Source organism: Sycon ciliatum, chromosome 1 (assembly GCF_964019385.1).
Source record: "Sycon ciliatum chromosome 1, ocSycCili1.1, whole genome shotgun sequence".
In the NCBI taxonomy this organism is placed as follows: Eukaryota; Metazoa; Porifera; class Calcarea; order Leucosolenida; family Sycettidae; genus Sycon; species Sycon ciliatum.
In genome coordinates, this window is record NC_088643.1 from 9,332,636 (window position 1) to 9,350,805 (window position 18,170).

The window sequence follows — 18,170 nt, forward strand, 5'->3', positions numbered from 1 at the left end:
CGATATCAAAGCACTGCATTACTCTTGTGTAAGCCTGTAAACATGGTAGAGACGCGCTCAGTGTCCTTCAAACAGGCGCGTCGACTATGTCCGGCACAGTTTGTTTAACTGCAGTGTACGCAGTAAAAAAAGTGCGAAGGCGACAGCAAAAGGTGTGAACTTTGTCACCTTGGTTGAGTCGCGCAGGCCGCGGTTGTGCTGACGTTGACCATACCGACAGTTTTTTTTTTACTTTTTGGAATCGGCCTCTTGTACGGGAAGTAACACAATGATACAATAAAACATGGACCATACCAGAAAAGCAATGATGACGAGGCATAAGCAAGAGAGCATAAAGGTACAGCCAGTGCCACCTACGGCTAAGCTGGCCAACTTCAAGTACTTGAATGCAGTACTGCCGTAGACTGCATGCTGCACCCAGGGCCAGGGCCAGGTCATACGCGGGTGCACTCAAATGAACCGTAGATCTACTGTAATACCTGTGACTAACGACCACCCCTTGGTTTTACTGTATATGTAAGTGTAGCATACGTGCACGTGTACTGCATACTCGACAACAGCATTATGAGTAGCGATCATAGAGAAAACGAGTAAGTTCCGAGTAATCGGTATAATGTTTCATCCCTACTTTCTACCCACTGTGATCACGCTGCGTGCGTGTGTGTGTGTCTGTGTGTCTGTGTGCCTGTGTGTCTGTGTGTGTCTGTGTGTTGTGTGTACAGTTGCGACACATCGGCAATGATGAGATTCTCATTGTGTGGAGTGAGCACAGCCGAGACTGGCGCCGCGACATCATCCGCACCGACTTTGGTCTTGTCATGATCGTCATCTATCCAATGCAGAACTGCCTGTATCGCGTGCAGATCCTCAAGAAAGAGTCTAGCCGTGACGGAAAGTCTGTAAGTACAGTGGGTCCTTGCATGTATGTACAGTAAAACCTGTGACGAACGATCACCCCTTGGGGCCAGAGAAAGTGGTCTTTAGTGGCAGGTGGTCCTTAGTTAGAGGTTTGCACCGCACAACCATGTATGAATGTGAGACCGTCAGTGCCCGGCAAAGTGGTCTGTAGTAGCAGGCTGGTCACTAGTCACAGTGGTCTTTAGTTACAGGTTTTACTGTGCACTGTATAAGTACAAATTTTCGTTCACGAAATCTTTCGTTAGATCACTCCACCAGCAGGCTTGTTACGTACTAGATTTCGTTTTTCGTCGAGGTCTGTCACCTCGAACGTTCAGAATAAAACTTTAGTTTGGTACGAACTTTAGCTATTCCGTGCACCCTAACAAATATAGCGAAAGTTAATTCCAATCGAAAATTTGTACTTATGCAGTAGGTGCAGGCTTGCAAGGGTCTGTGTGCATATATGCATATAAGTATGTGTTCCCTGTGTCCATGTGCTGTAGTCCTGTGTATCTCTCTCCTTAAGACAAAGTCTGTGCAATCTTGCTCTGTCCTTGCAGTTTCCTTTCTTTGGTCCTTTGTTTGACGGCGCGGTTGTGGACAAGTGTACGCTGCCCGGACTGGTGCGTGCCACAGCGATCAACGCAAGCCGTGCTCGCCGCTCTGAGCTAGCTTACTACCAGGCTTAGTATCCTCACGTGTGCGCACGCCTACATGCACGCAGACACACATGCACACATACACTTGTACTTGCTCACTGCCAAAACTGGTCACGTGGGTCTCCTCGGGAGAGGGGAGAGAGACTCAAAAGGAATCTTGGAAAGATGACTCAATTGGCCATTGAACCACCCAACGGCCGACACCCCCTGAAATCCCCAAACTAGGGTGGACTTGAAATGATCCCACTTATGGGCTCACCACACCTCAGTAAGTGGGTGATGACAAGTTGCTGAAAAGGATTGACGGCATCAGGGTATCCGTCCCGGGATCCAACTGCAGGTACCCCTGCCCCCAGTGAAGGTAATACTTGGACACACATATACACACATACACACACATACACACACATACACACACATATACACATACACACACATACACACACACACACACACACACACACACACACACACACACACACACCTTTGACCTTTTGACGCCCATCGCCAGAGGCGATGATAGCAATGCTACGGCAGAAGCCATAGCAACTTGTGCTGGGATTGCACCATTCAACAGCTTGCAAGGCTGAAGAATTGACCGTCACTATTCAGCCTGGTCTACACCATACAGCTATTTGAAGTGACTTTTTCTGGCCAGTGAATCCCTATTTTTGGTCTTTTTCTTTTTTCTTTTTTTTCTTTTTTTTTCCCGCACACACATCACACCACATACTCCGGCATGCACTGGCTGTTGGTAACCACCCAGGAGAATGAAAGAAAAGTCAGGAAGAGTCTGAGAAAGAGAAGAAAGACGTGTGTGACCATAATCGTCGGGAATCGAACCCGCAACCTATCGATTGGAAATCGCTGCACATACCACTGCACCATATGGGACACACACGCACACACACACACACACACACACACACACACACACACACACACACACACATGCACACACACACACAAACACACACACACACACACACACACACACACACACACACACACACACACATCATCGAATGCTGTCCTCGGGAGGTTCAGTTTGTGGAGATACTGTGGAACCGCTACATATATAGAGCTATAAAGTTAAGGAGGGAACTGCACCCTTTGTCATTTGACAATAGGCAAGCGCAACATGTGTTGGCTACATCAGTACATGTACCAAGCTAAAATGCCCTTGAATTGCAAAAGTGCTTGGCACACAAACTAGAGCTTGTGACATCAGTTGACACAATGAGCTTATTCCACAATGCCTGGAAACTTCATTTGTTCGTGGTTCAGAGCTACCCACCAATGTCAACTTCTGTCACAAGATCTACTGCACGTAATGTAAGAGCTGAAAGTGTTAAAGTCAACTCTTACATATTGTTTTTAAACGATTTAAAACCCTTTTAAGAAATTTGCGAAAAAAGATTCAATGATAAGGCATCACTGCAACTGTCCGTTTCTTGTTCCACATATTATACTGGTATACACAGAGACATAGACAGCAATAGCACACAAATTGAAGGTTAGTTGGTATATGTTATTTTGTTAGCCTTCCTTGACCCTTGTGACCATCATTTATCAGCTACGAAGAACGCAACAAGTACATCCAGTCGACGACGAAGAGCTGTCGCCTGGAGACCACGCTGGAGGAGTTCACCTCGCTAGTCGTACGGCCCGGTTCCCCGCCGGCGTTGGCCAACACGGCGGGCAAGACGGATCGTCATCCATCCGGCGTGACGCCGAGTGGTAGCCGTGATGGACTACGCTTTACCAGCCCCACGCCGAAGGACGAGCTGACGATACCGATTGCCGACGAGGCCAGCCTGTCGCCAGGATTGAATCTGCCGTCGGCTGATGCACGAAGTGAGTTGATCCCGCTCTGTAGGTGCCCGTACATGTATAGAACTGGCCGGAGAAAATCCAACCTCATGAAAAGAATAGCGCCGGGCAATACGCAGCCCTACAATAGTACTGCACACACAGTGCTGCCAAACCGTCCAATTTTTCGGACAGTGTCCGATTTTTGAAGGCTCTTCCGAAAACCGGTCCGAAAAAGGAAACGTCCGAAAAGCAGCCGAAATTATCAGGGATCAGTACTTTGCTATGTAGAAGTCCTGTATTTTCACTTTTCAGCGCAACTGAACTTCTGAAGGCACAAATCACTGTACATGTACATGTACTACAGTGCTGGCAACTGAAATCCGACCCCCTTGGCGGCGCGGCGCCCCGCCAAGGGGGTCGGATTTCAGTTGCCAGCACTGTAGTAGTACTGTAGTCGTGTACATGTACATGTACATGAAAAAGGGCTAGCGCTTGGCCGGCTGTGGAAGTGCAAACTTGAAGTTGAGTAATATGCCTGGGAACATGTACACTGCACTGTACAGTGTGTGACCACACTCATGCATTCATTACAAAATTCATGACAACTAACTTACTTCGGGGGTGCCATATCGGTTACCATGGCAACGGAGCGATTTTTCATGGTATTTTGGGCGATATTTTGAATTCTCTGGAAAAAAAATTGCCAAAGAGAAAAATTTGGCCATCTCGGCGGTGACGGGTGTCCGATTTTGGGCGAAAATTATTTGGCAGCACTGCACACACTGCTCTGTGCACTGGAATGCGGCACTACTTTATTCATGAGGTTGGATTTCTCTGGCCAGAACTGTACATGTAGAATGCCTTTTAACGCTTTGTCAGCTTCTGAATCTATGCAAAGGAGTAGCCAGAAAACACACTCATATGATGCACAATTCTGGTGAGACTAGAACTTCATCATAATCAATGATACTGTACTGGATACCTATCGTGGGAGTCTCTCCAAACCAATAGAATAATGAAAATAGAAGTATGTAGGAGTGGATAAAAAAAAACTCAAATCTGGGAATTTAAGTCAAAGGAGAGGAAGAACATCAATAGATTGAGAACCAGGGATGCTAATGGAACACTAGAAAGGCACTAAAACAAGAGTAACTGCGATAGCAGATTTAGGCTATATTGTTCAACACGTCAGTGAAAGTAGGTATGCCGGAAACCGAGAAGCGGTAAACTTCATAAAGTGTCCTTACCTGACGATTAAATAGCGTGGGACTATCGAGTGAACGTATATCAGCAGGAAGTTTATTCCAAGCAACAGCGATAGGGAAAAGGAAGGATTTAGCGAAGTAACTGCCAGTTGGTGGAAGGACAAGAGACTTGGGGGTGTCGGGAGGATGATGAAAATCGAAATTTGAAATCAAAGAGAACAGAAGGAAAGGAGTAGACGATGTGGTGAAAATAGCAAAATGAAAGGATCTGTAATCGCCATTGTACAGCTTCCCAGCCTGCACGCTGGCTAAATCCAATCTGGCTTCCGCCCTAATTTGGCGGCAAGATATCCTCCGGCTGCAGATGTTTGTAGCCTACTCATACTATCCTGGTCTTGGACCGACAGAGAGGAATACAAGATGGGGATAGAGTACTCTAGGGTTGGGCGAACGTATGACGTGTACAAGGTAGACATGACCCGATGGAGCTTATGCGCTACACGAACACAATATACTTCGACAGGACGTCCCATGGCATACAAACACATGTAGTAAAAGACCTGGAATGGGCACCCGTGTTGCATAGCTGTCCTCCCATCCATGCATGGATGTTGCAGACGTGGTCCAATACTGACTGCCAATGTTCCTTCGACAATTCAGCACTGCCATCACAGTTGCTACAGCACCACCAGAAGTGGCTAATTATGGCTGGAATCCAACTCAATAGTGGAGTATGGCTCTTGCGATGGCAAGCAGACCGCAGCTTGCTGGCAGCATTCTTGGCAAAGTGCCACACATCGAATTGGTGGCATAATACCAGGATACTGATCCCGCATGGTGGCTTTGATGGAAGGGCTTCTGTCTATCACAACCACATCGACTGTGAGAGATTCCTTGCCGCGATCAAGAACTCTGGAAAATCCGATCTTCTCCATGGCTACAGAGCTTTTCGCCACGGTGTACTCAACGACATCAAAAATCTACAATCAGGTTCATCTTGGCTTCCAGGAAAGTGTATGTGCCAAACTTGGCTAAATAACCAGGGCTATCGCATCGCTCGTCACCACACATAAGAACGAGTTTGTGACCTAACAGAGAAGGAGCACAGATCTGTAATACAGCTACACAGTCAACCTCCCAAATATCAACCAGAATTTAGCACTACACAAGTAACAGTGTTATTACTGGAAGCAGAGCCAGAAGCAGAGCCAGAAGCAGAGCCTAGAGCAGAGCTAATAACTACTTGACTACAATGGAGGGCTTCTAGTTTGGGTAGTAGTATTTCCTCAAGTACTGGGATAACATGGCTCATCAATTTCAGGCTCATCGATCTCACCTGCGTTTGGAGTTGATGGCACATGATGCACTCTGGCATCAGCCAGCAAGGCGAGGGTGTCGTCCAGTGTTGGGAGCTGGAAAGTTTTCCGTTTGACGCATGCGATGAGGCGCTTGTAGCGCATGCGTTGAGGCGCTTCAACACAGGTGCGCACTTTCCCATTGGGCTTCAATACTGGCACTATTGTTGAACACCAGTCAGTCGGTTCATCCACCTTTGCGATAATGTCACCTTCCTCCATGCGCGCCAGTTCATCGTGCACTTTGGAGTAGAGGTGGTGAGCCACTGTTCGGGCAGTCCCGCAGTGGTATGGTGTGGCCTCAGACGTGAGCTGGATGTTTACAGCTGGGGCCCTTCATACACGGTACCAACTCAGGTTTGCCATGCACAGAGCGCAGGCGCTGGATCAAACCAAGATCAGAGCACGCTTAACGACTTAGCAGGCAGGTGGTAGCTCCTTCCAGGACATACACAGGAATGTCTGTGGATCTGTGGTGTTAGCTCCCGGCTAAACGAAGTCCCTCACACTTCCAGATCACAGGGGTTTTGTAGTACTGAATATTGATATGGCTACTAGTACTACAGTGGCGGTGTGAACAGTGTGCTGTGAAAACGCCATGAACAGGTAAGAGGTGATCATCAGGACTAACGTTACGTAGCAGTGAATGGTGGAGGCAGAAAGGCTGCGTGTTGGCGACAGTCGCTTGGATGCCTTCAATGACATCATTGTAACCTCCGCGCCTCTGTCCAGCTTGAATAGAACAGGGCGGTTTCCAACTAAGTTAGCACGTCAGCTATTCATTGGTCGGGGGAAATAATATTACTGTCAAACCGGAAAGTCTAACGACCAAAAGGTTTAACGTTTTTTGTATTTTTGGCATGATAACGTTCAGAAAGTTTAACGATGGCTAGCTGGCGACCCATCTGCATGTGCATCTTTACACAGACATCTAGCGATAACGGTTTTTCAATTAACGAAAAATAATTGGTCGTTAAAACTAGGGCTGAGTCGGGTAGCATTTTCTTCGGGTATCGGGTCCGGGTAGTTTTCCACGGGTAGCACGGGTACCCGATCGGGTAATGTTTCCATGGTATTGGTAAGACCACAATGCACACCGGCCCCTTCCTTCCCTTGCGCATTGGGTAGACATGCGTGAATTATTAAATTTTGTACACGTGCACTGTACATGATGTCATCTGCGACCTCGGGTTTTCGGGTACTATTCGGTACCCGACTACCCGAGGTCCTCACGGGTAGCACGGGTACCCGACTACCCGTGCACACCACTAGTTAAAACGTTAGACTTTGTGACTCGTTAGACTTTCCGGTTTTACAGTATTCTAATTATTTAAGGATTTCCCAAAGACATGGTAGTCTAAATGGAATGGAGTTCCATTACAATGAGAGGTTGTAGGGTGGAAATAGCAGACAGTGGATGGCTAATGAACAGCATAGTTCAAGAAAATACATAATGTGGGCTGAATGTTCCTGCACTCAATAATACCTAGAACCTCTTGGTAAGCCTTAAAATACAATAATATACAAAAACACATCAACACATAAACAGTTAAGAGTAGAGCCCACAAGCTCTCTTCCATTAACACTGCAATAATTCAACTCTTTTCACAATAATTATTACAACGTTTCGGCAAATTGCCTTCATCAGGTTCAAAAAACTGCAGGAAGCCTCCCCACTTTTACTTAAAAACACATCATATATGAAAAATAATTACAGAGCTCAAGGAAGGAGACAGAGACATGCCAGTCAGTAGTGGTATCGTGTTTGGTGTCAGAGAAGTGCATGAAAATGAGGCTGCGAAATAAGGACTGCGAGGCTGTGGCTCTCAGGTCTGCTGGCAAGGCATTCCAGTTGGTAGCGGTGCGGAGCAGAAACGAACTCCGAGCGTGTTTCCCACCCTCGGCAGAGTGAATGCAAGTTGTCGGTGGCGACTACGCATGGGGCAGTATCCTGCTGCTTCAAGTAGTTCTGGTTGGGTGGTGACCAAATGGAAGAACTCCGTAAGACAGACGATATTCCTGCGCCAGGATAGACTTGGCCACCCCAGGTGCTTAAGGGAGCATCTCATAAGTTCGCATTTTGTTTCTAAACGTAACGCATTTCGAAACGGGGGTAGGGGGGTAGCGCCCTTTTCGAATAGAAAAATGACTGTTCGCACATTTTCTGGAACTGTACAATCTACTACCGTGCTAGATCCCTGCAGCAAATGAGTGTGTTTAGGTGGAGATCTACCTGTGTTTGCAGATCAGCTAACCCTTGCACTGCATGCATGCAGGCTACTCAGAGGTGTCAAATGTCACACCAGCCTGATCAAACCATGTACCTGGCCAGCGTTTACAGCAGTACAGTTGTTGTGGAGGAACTATGTTTATGTGCGTGTACCTGTCATTGATTGTACTTGTACTCAGTAAATGCAGTACTACTCTAGTAACTGTATGCCATTCACGACCGCTCTAGCAAAACATTCATATACATGTACATGACTGTACAATCATGTACATAAGCATACCATAGTATGGGGCATGGACGTGTACAGTAGATAAACACAGAAAATGTGCGATAAGACTTTCGAATAGAGGGGGGAGGTAGGGGGGTAAAGTCTATTCGAAATGCGTTACGTTTGCAAAATAAATGCGAACTTATGAGATGCTCCCTAAAGGTGTGTGAGTGGGGGATCTTAGCTTTCAAGAAGAAAATGGAAACAGCATCCCAAGCTTTTTGCGGACCTGTTGATGTTGTTTGCATTGGATATGTTTGTCGTTGGTTCGAGCTAAATCAGCATGTCGGTATGGCTGTTGTTGTATCTTGACTGTATTTGCTTTGCAGGCCGTGGCAGTACCTCTCAATTCTCCTTTCTGGAGGGATCCGCGACATCCGCCACACTGGTCGCCAGCGCATCTCTCGGCGACGATGTACTCACGCCCAGTGGGATTTGCTCGTCGCCGCCTGAAGAAGGTACTCTGTAGCGCCAGACACCCGCACACGTACACCGCCAGCATCACCATTGGCAACGCTGCACTCCGGGTGGGTTGCTAGGCTTTCCCGCTTGACTCTCTGTGTGTGTACTGCGTGTGTGCACTTGTGCGTGCATGCGTGCGTGCATGTGCTGGTGGTGGCAGTGGACGTGTTGCTGGCAGCTTTGCTCCGAATGCCGTTGCCTCCGTCTTTCAGTAAGAGCTCGTACGGGTCTCCTTGAGCTGCGGGGAGCCAACTACTGACGTTCTGGCAGCCAGTCCGCAGCTCGCACTTGGACTGGAACTAGTTCTTGTTTTTCTCGTAGGCAGAAGGTTGAAACAGTTCTCTTTGATAATCTTCTGCACAACTTGTTGAGCTCACTGCTGCTCAGATCCGATCAGGAGCATGCCTTTGGGCAGCTCCATCACTGGCCTCATCCTCGTCATGACACACGCATCCACTGTCGTCGCTGTGTGTGTAGGAATACTGTGCTGCAAAGCTACCTGTAAGTGTTGTGACGAGTGACTTGCCCTCAGCTCGCTGCTTGTTGTCGGCAGACTGGTGGCACTTGTTGGTCCTGTCGCCGCGCTGAGTGGCATTCTAGTGTCTTGTACCATTATAATACCCTTGACTTTGTTCACCGTGTCCAGTTACTAACGTTAGCTGCTGTTCTTGAGGTTCTCCAGTTTCGTGGATTTTCGTCTATCTTTTATTTTTATTTTACCCGTATTTGCACCGTTTTTGGATGAGAATTGAACCTGTATGTGTCAGTGGAGATGAACAGATCTGCCCGGTTATGATCAGATTATCCTCTATACCCTTGCCAAGTCCTCGTTTAGTCTTGCTTGAGCACCAATTGAGAACATCTAGCAGTATGAAGTGATCTTTTTATTTCTTTATTTTTTTATTGTTAAAAAAAGTGTCATGCTTGAGCTCGTGATGTAGTATAGTGCCGCCTACTATACTCCCGGGTGTGTGTTCTGATGAGGTTGCCGTGGCGATCATCATGGCGTGTCGCGGTTCCACAGTACATGTATTTGCATTGTGCAGAGTGCCACTACGACTTACTGGTATGTCAGTTTAACTCGGAGTATGTACGCGTGCAGATATCATAATGCCACTTTGTGTAGCCGGTGACTGCTAGCATGCTGTCCGCCTACACAATGATTTGAGCGAAACTGCTTTGTTAATTTTGTACATGTACAGACAGTGTACACTGAATACTTTCGACCAGGGAGCACTAAAAAACATTTTTAGTATTCCCTGCTTTTGACTATTCTTTGTTGTGACCAAGGGAACATAGACCGAACACGTTTCTTGAGTCAACCAGGCCAGGGAGTCATGCAGCATCGGGGGAGACAGCGCGAGATCATACGCACCAGAAACAATGTGCGTTTTGACCCCGGATTAGGAATTTCTATGTGGTCCGCTATCGGCAACTCACGATCGCATAAATCGACCCTGCAGGCCTGCCCCAAGGGCGAACTACTGTAAATCAACTAATTTTCGCTGGCGATTTAATTTCGCTGATTTCGCCGCTGGGTATCAGCTGGCCAAAGTAAATCGCAGGCCAAAAATTGTCATAGAGGCAAATGATGCGTTATTGAGCCATGGCTGCACGTGAGAGCAACAAATACCAGTCGATTTCTTTTTTGAAAAACCCAACCAAACCGGCCAAAGTTAGTTAGATGACGGCCAAAAGTTTCATTTCGAGATCGGCCAACGTTTCTCACCGGCCAAAATTTGTTGATTTACAGTAATACGGCCAGCCGGTCAGGGCCAGGAGCTACTCTGTACGTTGTAGATCAGGCGCGTGCCCCGTATGGGTTCCTGGGTGCCCGGAAGCCCCCTTTTTTCGCTCAAAAGCCGGATTTTGCTTCATTTTTTGAAAATTTTCCCGGGGGACGCCCCTGGAACCCCCCCCCCCCCTCCTGAAGGGCACCGGCGCATGCGCCTGTACGTAGATAGTGCAATCACAGAGAGTATACGCTGTGGACTCTACATGTGCATTGTAAGGGACCATCGCAAAAGTTCGCAGAAGCCCCTGAAACGAAGAGCATACGTTTGGGGGGGGGGGGGGGGAGGGAGTCGGTGTCGAAAATCGCAAACTGGGCTTCAATTCAAAAAAGTATTGACGACATGTAGGAGCTGATATAGATTAGCATGCTCAAAGGATACAACTGCATAGCTCTAGCTGTTCTCGTTCTTAGATCACCCACTGCAAGGTGATATCATCGTTGCATTTATAAAGTGCTGTACATTGTTACACACTGATACAACAATGCTTGTGTAGTATAAAATAATAATAATTATTATGTGTGAGCATCCAAGTGAAATAATGAAGCCCATATTGTGACTGTCGTTTCGTTTCGTGTGAGGGGGGAGGGAGGGGGTCAGGCCCGAAACTAACGGTCTTCGTTTCGGGGGCTTCTGCGAACTTTTGCGATGGTCCCTAAGAAGAGTTCATAAGAATCATTAGTGATTCATAACCCCCAGGGAGGGGGGGGGGTATGAACACTTGTCGTTTGCTCCGAGTCTTGATAGTAATCATGGTAAGGGCCAGGGGTCGTCCACCAGGGAGTCGTAAAATACCGGTATTTTATGACTCCCTATCGTCCACAAAGAGTCGATATTTTTTTAGCGAAGATATTCGTTCGTTTGGGGGGGGGCCCGGGGGGGGGGGGAGGGGTTTTGGGCCCTGTTCGTCTCGTCTTTGAGAAAAAATATCGAACTCTATCTATGGACGTACGGGCACTGTTTGAACAATAATTATTACATGTAGTTTATGACCTACACGAAGTGAAAGTCAACCTCGTGAACATAGCCTTGGCAAGGTTGTGCGACCGTGGCAACATAAACCGAGGTGTATGGTGACATTAGAGTTGCAGCTGGTCACGTTTCATGAGGAAATTGTACTTCAGCATTAAAAAATATCGATCCTTTGCATAAACATGTGTATGTTCGTTTTGAGGGGCCGGGGCCGGGGAGGGCCGCGCCGGGAGAAATCTGGGGAGAAATAATTATCGTCTTGAAAAAAATATCGACATTTACGGACGGCCCGGCCGGCCCAGGCCTACAGTCCGTTTCAAAAAGATTTACAATCCTGGCGATCGCCCGCCGGCGATCGCCCGCAGAGTTTGGCGTCTTACCGTATGAGCACTCGAGCGCTGCCTGGAAAAACTCACCGTGAACTCGAAGAAATATTCCGCGCGAAAGCAGGAAAAATGACAACTCACTCACGTTGATACTGTCATGTACGTCTGGTTTACAACAAACGAGTTCTTCCTCGTATCGATAATGGAGTCGGAGGACATGTCGAAACGAAAGTGTTGTAAATGTTGACGAGCTGCATGGGTCCCAATTCGTTTTGTGACCAAAATAGTTTCTTTGAGCTGCGATGCAATTTACTCACCGTGTGACGACATCGACACGGACATATTCCCACTGGCCATGACTTGGCAAAGCTATCCGTGTGACTTCGACGACATTTTGAGAAAAGCAGACGCTTGTGAACGCTGATAGAAGACGGCGTTAAATTCAAATAAATTGGCGATCAGTTGAAATACTAAAATAAATCTCAAAAAGCTACAGCGCGATGACTTCCATTATAATTCACTCACACCATTGCAGTGTTGTGGGTGTGTTCACATGGCGTGAGCCAGTCAAGTGTCAGTCAGTTCGGCAGGAAGCGCGAGCTCCAACAACAAGTCGTTTGGTGCAGCCATCTTCTTTGTCTTGTACCAGCTTGATCACCAAAACAATGAAAAAAAGTTTGACTTGAGGATAGGTTGGGATTTGAACTCACAACTTCATGGTCAGCAGACAGCATTCATAACCACAAGGCCAAAAAGGAAGGGATAAATCGTGGGTTTTGATAAAAAATCGATACTGGCTTCCTGGGCAAATTGTAAACCATGGGAAAAGGCCGGAAACCTGGCCGAAATTCTAACTCCTTAACGGTTGGTCCAATTGAATTGTTCCGAAACCTTCACAGAACAATTTGCCGTGTCCTAACAAGCCATTCTATGTACTTTGTTGTCCAAATTTCCCTTATCTTCATACTTTTTAAGACCCAAACCTGATTGTAAATCTTTTTGAAACAGACTATAGGCCGGCCATGCATGCGCCAGGCGCTAGGAGGTATATTATGTATCAGATTGCAACGACCAGGAGGCTCTTAGTAGTGGCTGCAAATGACCGATATCCGTCACTTGCGGCTCTGTATCAGAGACCTGTAGCTGGCCTGAAGAGTTGTAAAATTACTCCTTCGTAGCCGGGGGAGTCAGAGCGAGGGCGATTCACGGCTTGGTCAAAAAACTGTCGGCCTGGAACGTAAACGTGGATCTGGAGGTATATTATGTATCAGATTGCAACGACCAGGAGGCTCTTAGTAGTGGCTGCAAATGACCGATATCCGTCACTTGCGGCTCTGTATCAGAGACCTGTAGCTGGCCTGAAGAGTTGTAAAATTACTCCTTCGTAGCCGGGGGAGTCAGAGCGAGGGCGATTCACGGCTTGGTCAAAAAACTGTCGGCCTGGAACGTAAACGTGGATCTGCCGACACAGTTCACCTGGTTCACACGCCTGACCTGGCATGCTGCCTTGCGTGAAAGGAACATTTTTCCGAAAGCAAGCTTCTTCTCCAAAATTCGAAATTTCTTTCCAAAAATGCCGTCGTCCTTGACCTCCAAGCTGAATGTTGTTAGGATAGAAAATTAGCGAAGATGTAGCCGACCCATTCTGGCAAGCCGTGTGCCCTCTGGATATGCAGTTGTTCGCCATGGTCAACAATCTTCTTCTCCTTCGTTCGTACTTTCACTTTCCTGACCACGAATACAAGCGGTACCCATGCTCAGGTTAGTGTTTATTTGTCTGTCTATGCACATACATGTAATACAATGTACTGTTCGTGCTGCAGGCACTGGCCGACCATGGAAATAGAGGAAGCAGCCAGCTTTCTTTGAATTCTCATCCTTTCAACAAAAATAATAATGTACACACTGTCCTTGGCTCCTTTTTCCCACCGCCACCATGCATGCACTTCTTTTCAAATTCGTGTTTGCTTTGACAGTGGTTTCATGGGTGTCCTTCAGCCTTCCCTGGCATTCAAAATTCAGAATAGTTTCCACCCAGGTGCTAGTGCCTCTGTTCTGCTTAGCACATTGTAGTAAAATTATTTGCAACTGCCCACCACTGCACTCTTGGCTCACATTCACTACACCATAGCGAGGAAGTAACTAGTTTGTTCTTGGATAGATGTCTGGAGGGTGTAGAGCATCTATCCAAGAACGAACTTCCTCGCTATGGTGTGGTAAATGTGGGCCAAGAGCAGTGAGGAGAGGTGGACATTTTCAAATTATTTAGCCACATCCGATCCTTTCTCCGATAATTATGGACATGTTTTACTATACCGGTATATTGAATGGCCACTCATGCTTCTATTGAGAGGTAACACCATTCAGGAAACTGAGGAAAGCCAACCGGTGTTGCACAGGATTTGAGGTTGGGAAGAAAAGATGTTCCGATAAAAGAACTGCGAGTACATGGGAAACGTATTATGGAAAGGGCAGTCTGAGTCGAACTAGGATCTCCTGTTCCAGAGCGTGAATATGAATACCGTAAAGTCGCGGTTAAAAGCCGGGTTTGCATACAAGCACATCGCAGATAGAAGCCTGAAAATCAAACGGGTCGAATGCATATGAGCCCGTCGAGCGTAGAAGCCTTGCTCTATGCAAGCGCGGATCGGGTGGGTCAAGAGTGCATGCGCTATGTATGGTGCATAGTAAAACTGCTGCCATACCGGTAGTCAGTGGTAGATCTACGCGTGTCGCACGTAGAAGCCTGGCATACAAGACTGGCAAAAATATCAGTGGTGCATAATAAGCATGGTTTGCATTAAAACCTGATGGAGAAAGCGGCTTATGTGCTTATAAGCCCGGCTTTTATCCGCGACTTTACGGTACAGTAGAATGCCGATATTCCGAACAATCACTTATTCGAAATGCCAGTTTTCATATTGAGGAGCTAGAGTGTGTCTAGTTCCTGTGAAGAGAATGTGAGAACTGATGGAAACGTGAAGGAATGTGCAAGTCTTAGATGGATGTGTGACTGCTCCGTTATCCGAATTTTCCCCATCCGAACCCCCTGGAGAAAGCGTGCGCCCGAGGGGTGCGGATAATCTACACTCTGCTGTAACAGTTATGTACAATGCGTGCCGATGCACATTGGACAACGTTGCAAATGTAGAATTGTAGGTGGACTGTGGTTCACATTAGACGATCGGAGTACCCCCACCAAACGAAGAGAGCTCAACATCACAAGGTAGAGCTTGCATGTACAATCGAAAAAGAGTACATAATAATACCATTAGCTGATGTTGTTAGTGTGCGTTACGAAGTCTGAAGAAAATGTTGAACGATCTCGGTTGGGATGACGGCTTCACCTTAGCTCAGTGATTAGAGCATCGCTGGCCTCAAGCGAAGGTCCCTGGTTCGAATCCTGGTGGTGACAGTCAATTTTTTCTTCAGACCTTTCCCGTTTGTGCCTTTCCCTCTAACCAGTGAATATTACTGTTAGCTTCGTACTTTGAGTGATTATCACTTACAGTTACATATACAATGTACTTGATAATTTCTTAGCGCATGAAAATCGGAGTCAGTACCACAATATTCCTCCCTCACTATATGAGTCTAGATACTTTGAATGTGGAACAAGGTCCAGGACAGGATCGTCTGCTCTATCCGAATTATGGCCTGGTTGCAATTTGTCTATTTACCAGCAGGTACATCGCACCAGGGAGTCATAGCACCTACACTGTAGGGAGACTACACAATACTTTATAGAATTTTGGTTCAGGATTTGGAGGTTCTCCGTGATCTGTGCAACCCGCGATCACGGCCTTGACCTACTGACCCTGAGAACGGCCCAGGTTAGCAATACCATGTACGAGCGTGTATAGATCTGCCCAATGGTGCCCCAAGGGTGGCTGAAACAGGAACCCCTGGGTCGAACCCCATGTCATTTAGCTTTACAGTCGCCTGTGCCGTCTACCTAGATGCTACAACTCCCTGCGTTGCACCCAGTAAATGCAGCACATCAAGTATACAGCCATGTAGTGTTGGATGTCACCTGTTCTGATCGTGTGATATCACAAACAATCTTCTACGGTCCATTCATTTTTAACCTGGCACGTTAGGGGCCGTCCATAATTATCTATCTTTAACAGATTGAGTATCTTTGAAACGAGAAAAAAAATCGTTCATGGGCGGGTGGGTCAAGAAGGGTTTCGTAATGAAAAGTATTGATAGCTGAAACACTAGTCCATTCCAGCTATTTTTCGTTGAGGGGTGAGTAGGTGGGGGTGGGGGACGGTCACAAGTTACTCATAACTAAACTTTTCATTTCGTGAAAATTATCGATAATGCCGGGTCCATAATTGTCGATCTTTTACACGAAGAGAAAAAGTTTCGTTTGTGGGTGGGTCAAGGGGAGTTTCGTTTCGAAAAAATATTGATATTACAGACATCAATCGGGGGGGGGGGGGGGGGGTGGAGGAGGGTCCTTCTTTCATTTCGTGAAAATTATGGATAATGCTGGATAGCTCCTTTAGTCTATGCAATAAAATAGTTGTTTTCTTCACACAGTACCGTAAAGTTTAAACAATATCCGGCCATGTTTGTACCGAACATTTTTTCGAAAGGTAATTTCTCAAATGTTGCCTTGAGTACGTTCTCAGCAACATAGCGGGCCAGTTTCAAATAATTGGACTGCAAACTTGCATCGCTGGTTGTTGCAGCTCCATCACAGGTCGTATCACGGGAAATTGAGTCCAGCTTCACTTCTAGGTTGGGTGACACGTAATGGGCATCACTTCCTGCATGCTGGTGCATGTGACTCAAGAGCTCTGGCTGGCAAGCAGTTTTAGACTGCAGGTGCAATACAAGATTTTTCTGCGATGTGCTATGCATTGTGCATTGCATTTCTCGAGAGACACTTCACGCTATGTGAAAAAAAGAATTTCGCTCCATGTGGTATTGTGCATCATGCAGTGCAACTTTACCACAAAACTGGACTCAAAGCACCTTATAGCTAGCTGTGGTTCACAGCAAAGATTTTCCTATTTGCGACTCTTGGTTTAATGGGTGCAGTAGCATGCATGTGCCTGGTGATATTGTTGCAATGGATCATAGTGAGGGCGTAGCAGTACTTGTGCACTGATAGTTGGTAATGGCATGAGTACATTACCAAGAGTGGGCAACTCGATGATCCCTCTGCCCACGGCAGAAAGTTTCATCACTTCGGTTTTTGTGGGCCATTGGGCTCACTAATACCATCATGCGTAGCCAGAGATCAAAACTTGTACATCACAGCTACGGTAGTTGAAGCAGAACAATGAACTGTGGATCCATGCCTACTGAACCTGATGAAACACTCTATCTACATGGCACATGTAGAAATATATGCGCGCTTGCTCATAATCATTGGATTTCGAAGCCGATCGCACCTTATGTTAGTAGTTGCACATTCTTAGCAGTTATGTAGTTTGATAATAACGTTACGATAGATTATCAATACTGGTGGAAACGTTATGCTGGTTGCATATTTTGTACCCGGTGTGCCATGACCAGGCATGCTAATTCATCGGATATTAGCAAGTTTGCCTGCCTGCTGGGTGTTGCATCTTAGCTTCACTGTACTACAAATACGATAGGCTTAGTTTTCCTAAATTGCTTCTTTATAACATCCAGTTTGTTTTGCTGCAATCTTTTCACGTGTTTTGCAGGATTGTAGCCAAGGGTGAATACCATTATCATGAGCGAAGGTCTCTGAGAACTCATGTCTGAAGGCTGGTCATGTTGGCCCAACGATGACTTTCATTGCCTGTATCCGCCACCTTCATACTGGAATGAACTGGAACATGTTCACTCTCTGTTTCTCATGTGGAAGGACGGAACAGATTGTTTGTCTGTCTCTGTGGATCACCGAAGGCTGAACAGTACAGTTGGAAGAATATTGGATCTCACGAAGTGACTGAATCTGAAGCGGCTGACATGCATCTGCACAGCGCTTTCTTTCTGAGATTTGCTTCAAGGCAGGTTATTGTGTACAATTTTGTCCACAGTATTCCTATATTTGCCAAACGTATTTCTCTGATAGTATTGTGACTACACACGCGCAATGATCTCTCCGTCATCAGTCTTTCGCAATGATGTGGCTCACTGACGACAGCATGCATAGCCATAGATCAAATGAGCAGCTGAGGTAGTTGAATCAGAAGAAT

General features: G+C 46.6%; 1 protein-coding gene across 2 annotated transcripts in view; it reads left to right on the forward strand.

Annotated features, from left to right (window-relative positions):
* Positions 1-9,822, forward strand: part of LOC135812356 (ral GTPase-activating protein subunit alpha-1-like) — a 54,143-nt gene extending 44,321 nt beyond the window's left edge. For both annotated transcript variants that reach the window (XM_065325736.1, XM_065325742.1), the window contains 4 exons: positions 723-899; positions 1,461-1,588; positions 3,136-3,416; positions 8,762-9,822. In XM_065325736.1, coding sequence (XP_065181808.1) covers positions 723-899; positions 1,461-1,588; positions 3,136-3,416; positions 8,762-8,901 — 726 coding nt within the window. In that variant the 3' untranslated portion in view covers positions 8,902-9,822. The remainder of the gene's footprint in view (positions 1-722; positions 900-1,460; positions 1,589-3,135; positions 3,417-8,761) is intronic.
* The last annotated feature ends 8,348 nt before the right edge of the window (positions 9,823-18,170 follow it).